General features: G+C 42.1%; 1 protein-coding gene across 1 annotated transcript; it reads left to right on the top strand.

Annotated features, from left to right (window-relative positions):
* The first annotated feature begins 2,359 nt into the window (after positions 1-2,359).
* LOC124985221 (60S ribosomal protein L30-like) lies at positions 2,360-2,785 on the top strand. Its single transcript, XM_047553765.1, has one exon. The coding sequence runs from the start codon at positions 2,423-2,425 to the stop codon at positions 2,768-2,770; it is 348 nt and encodes a 115-aa protein (XP_047409721.1). The 5' UTR covers positions 2,360-2,422; the 3' UTR covers positions 2,771-2,785.
* The last annotated feature ends 1,863 nt before the right edge of the window (positions 2,786-4,648 follow it).

Here is a 4,648-nt window from a genome sequence, read left to right as displayed (position 1 = left end):
GTTCAACAATTGCCTTTTAGAGCAGTCTTATCAGCAGTTACTATGCCAACACCTATGGAGTATCTGTTGGTCATAAGCAGGAAGAGTGAATCTGCAACTTGTTACTGTAACTTCCTTTACACGAATGCCATGATTTCCAAATCCTCATATTCCGGACAGTTCATTTCTGGGCAAGATAGTCTGTTAAATGTCCCCACCCAGAACAACCCAGTACAGAGCTCTGACACGTGGTGCTCTGAACTGTATATACCTCTGTTATTGAGTCTTAAGACTGCATTTGTTCTCTTTAGTTGTGACAAAAATTAGCTCATTCTGATGGCAACTTGATCTTGAACTTTCTATCCTCCAACAATCCAGTCTGTGGTATCTTGTTATGGTAGCCTGAGATAATACACTATTGGATTCTTCCCTGTTAATTTTTTTTTAAGAACCTAAAATATCTTCAATTACTTGAAGGATTGTTATCTTCTGAATGGGGTAGGAGAGAGAGTTTGATTGGGTAAGTTCATAAAGTAGAATTAGAACCAGTTGAGCAATATTATAGGTGAAGGGGAAGTCTTTTTCAGACTTGAGAGTTAAAAGACTATGCAAATAAATAAATAAATAAATAAATAAATAAAATAAAGATTATGCAAACAGAGAAATGAATAGAGAGCAAGTTACCTGTCACTAGAAGTGCTAGAGCAGAAATTGGGTTTCAGGGACATCATATAGAGTTTCTTGCATTAATAAAGAAATTGGACAGGAGACTTTGAAAATCTCTTTAATTCTAGGATTTAAAAGAACATATAAAATGTTTTATGAAGCAACAACAATGTACTTTTCTTCTAAGATAAACAAGTTTTTCCCAGAATTCACTGTGCTGAAGCTGTGGACAATGAGTATAATAAATTCTCTGACCATGTAGGGATTTCCAGGGAGCAATTTTACTCAATAGCAATTTTGTATGTGCTTATCATGAGTTATATGCTATGGTAAGTACTGGAGCACAAAGAGTAAAAAAATGTGGCCTCTGCCCCTGATATAATTATATTATATCAATATAATTGATATTAATAGGAGAGAGAAACCTGTAATGATAGTAAGAAACTAATATTTATTAGAATGCAAGTTGTGAATATAGAAATTGACAGTGAGGAAATGTAACAGTGGTCTATTTTATGCTTTGAATATAGCCCTTGCTGCTCAGTCACTGCAACTTATTTTTTAAAATGTACATGTTTCCTTCTCTTCCTCACTCCCTGCTCCTCCCTAATTGCCCCCGCCCCTGGCCCCATTTCTAATCTCAGGGGAAACAAGATTATCTTTCTTCCCCATTTTAGGTAGGTTTATCTGTCCCTGATTAAACAGCCACAATAGGTATGAAGAAATCCAGACTTTGGGGATGGTACCAGAAGATCTCAGAAATAACTATCTCCTAAGTTAACAAGTGAATTACAACTCCAGACAGAACACATGGAATGCAGCCTTTGAATCACCTTTTAAAAGCCCCCCTTTCCGGCTGATGGGCAGAATCACAGTCTTTGGAACAGGAGACTGTTGGGGGCTGTGCCAGCCAGAAGGGCGCCTGATCACATTGTGGTGAGGAGGTTAATTGACATAAGCGCACTCAGGTGATTTATCACTGGCCATATTCAGTTAAGTCCACGTGCACAACGCGTGTACAGGTGTTCCCGAGCACGCCTGCTCGGGCCTGCTCGTTTTGACCCTTGCGGTGTTGGGGCAGCTGGCTCCTCGCCTGATCGCAACTGGTATGGCCCCGCCCTCCGCCTCCTGGAGGGAATATAAGCGGGCGGTGGGCGGGGGCACGACAGTAAGAGCAGCAGCTAGCAGAAAGAAGTGGAGTAGAAGCCACTAGCAGAAAGGAAGAAGAAAAGGCAGCAAGCAGATAGAAGCAACTCGCAGAGAGAAGCAGCAGGCAGCGGGGGAAGGCAGATCACAGAGCAGAGAATTGAGAACACACCTCTAGATCACAGACAGGTAGATCGCAGTACGCATCACTAAGAAGCATCTCAGATAGACACACCCTTAGTTCACAGGATGCAGGACGCACCTTCAAGAAGCAGCAGAACTTTAAGAAGAAATAGATCTCTGATAAGCGTAGAAGCCTCTCTTTCTCTAAAACTTTCTTTCTAAGCAAAGTTTCTCTTCCTCTAAGCAAAGCCTATCTTTCTCTCAAAGTCTCTCTTCCTCTATAAATTAGTGAATATAGGACAAATAGTTTATTTCCAGGCCCCTCTGATAAATACCTGTGCAATTGTTGCTGCGGGTGGCAACAGGAGACCCCTGTGTTTCTCCTTTGCTAGTAAAGCAATAAAACTTCTTTTTCCTTTTTATAAAAACAGAAGAAAGCCTTTCTAGCTCTCCGGCCATCTTGACGGCTGCTCTTGGTTGGGGGCCGTCCCACATCTAAGGCAGGAAGATGGTGGCCGCAAAGAAGACGAAAAAGTCTCTGGAGTCGATCAACTCTAGGCTCCAACTTGTTATGAAAAGTGGAAAGTATGTGCTGGGGTACAAACAGACTCTGAAGATGATCAGACAGGGCAAAGCGAAATTGGTCATCCTCGCCAACAACTGTCCAGCTTTAAGGAAATCTGAAATAGAGTACTATGCCATGTTGGCCAAAACTGGTGTCCACCACTACAGTGGCAATAATATTGAATTGGGCACAGCATGCGGAAAATACTACAGAGTGTGCACACTGTCTATCATTGATCCAGGTGATTCTATTATCATTAGAAGCATGCCAGAACAGACTGGTGAAAAGTAAAACACACAACATTTTTCTTTAATAAAACATGGCAGAGCTTGTTTTAAAAAAAAAAAAAAAAAAAAAAAAAAAAAAAGAAAGCAATGTGTGGCAGGTACTAGTCTAAACAGTTTTTACACTAACTTATTTTGTCATCACAGTAACCTTAGGAGGTGGGTGCTATTGCCAAAAGCTTGTCCTTGTCCCCAATGCCAATCCAGTAACAAGGACACGGTTTGAGAAAAAGGAAAAGGAATGTTTTTTGCTTTGCTAGCAAAGGAGAAACACAGGGGACTTCTATCCCAGAGTCTGTGATTCTGTCCATCAGCTGGAACAGGGGCTTTTAAAGAGGTGATTCAAAGGCTACATTCCACATGCTCTCTGTCAGAGTTGTAATTCACTTGTTAATTTGGGATATAGTCATTTCTGAGATCTTCTGGTACCATCCCCAAAGTCTGGATTACTTGGCTCCTATGGTGGGTGTGTACTCAAGAACAGGTAAATCTGCCTAAAATGGGGGAAGAAAGGTAATCCTGTTTCCCCTGGGATTAGGGAGGTAGAGAGAGGAAGAGAAAGAAGCATGTCCATTTTAAAAATAAGTTGCAGTGGCAGAGAAGCAAGGGCTATATTCAAAGCATAAATGGATCACTGTTACAGCACTGTCAACATGACCATGATACAGAGAAAACTGAGACACAGAGCAAAATGAATTTGCTCTACTTTATTAACTAAGTGAGAACTGGACAGGCTAGTAGGCAGTCTGATTTCAGAATCTGTGGCCTTGATCCCAGCACTGTCTTTCCTCCCTCCTATAACATCTGTCTTTTGGCCCATCACGCTCTGCTTCCTGGTTCTTCTTCAGCCTCTCTAATTATGCTTCTCTGTGTCCCCCGTGACTCCTCTTCCTCAGCCAGTCCTATCACCCTGATGCTCCCCCAGAGCTCTGCCTGGGCTTTCATGCTAAACCCTCTCTATGCATCCTTTCTAGGTCTCTTGGTCCTGGATTGCAGCCCCAGATCTGTGTCTCTTTATCTCATGCTGCATCCCAAACCTGCAGACTGAGACATCCAGCTGCCTCAGGTATCTCTACCTGGATGTCCATAGGCACCTAAAGCTCTGTGTGAAACACACTGAAAGCATCATCTTTCTTCCTAAATTATCTTTTCCTAACATACTCCACATTTTACATGCATGCTGGAAAACTCAGTTGTCTGTGATGTGACTCTCTTCTTCCTCACTCTATCTAATCACCAAGTTTTGGGGGATTTCATTCCCCCTGACCATTCCTCTAGTTGGGGTCCTTATCATTTCTTCCTTTGACTGAAAAGGTTTCCCAGGTTGTCAGTCTTTCTTCCTCTTATCTTGCCCTTTTAAATCTGTTCATCTTTGAGCCACAGAGTATTCTCCCTAAAACACAAATTTTTATGTGGTTTGTTTGTATGAATCCCTCAACATCCTCCCTACCCCCATCATTCACAGAAATGTTCCTTAAACATGTGGTGCTTGGGCAAAATCCTGCAGGGCCACTTGGGCACTTGATAAGATGGAAGATTTCTGGCTCTTCCCTAGAGCTACTACATCAGAGCCTGCGGCGGTACAGTCCTGGGAAGTGTATTTTTATGATTCTTCCAGGATGATTCTTAATTTACTGCCTGGATAAAATCTAAGCACACTGAGACCACGTGAGAGTTGTTACCTCTGTTCCTCTCTCCAGCCTTATCTTTTACCAATCTCTCCAAGTTCCCCCAAACATTGGCTGCTTCTGTTTTCTACCCTTGATCAGGAGGAATAAGTTCTGCTGATCTACTGCATAATATGGTGAATATAGCTAATCATGTAGTGCACAAATCACTTAAGCAGTAACTCACTGTCCCCCTGCCCAGGACACCTTATCCTGCC

This window comes from Sciurus carolinensis, chromosome 5 (assembly GCF_902686445.1).
Source record: "Sciurus carolinensis chromosome 5, mSciCar1.2, whole genome shotgun sequence".
Lineage (NCBI taxonomy): Eukaryota > Metazoa > Chordata > Mammalia > Rodentia > Sciuridae > Sciurus > Sciurus carolinensis.
The sequence above is the reverse complement of the archived record's forward strand: the minus strand, read 5'-3'. Positions and strand labels throughout refer to the sequence as shown.

Excerpts from the sequence above, each read along its gene's own strand:
- LOC124985221 (XM_047553765.1), top strand. The coding sequence starts at position 2,423 with ATGGTGGCCGCAAAGAAGACGAAAAAGTCTCTGGAGTCGATCAACTCT.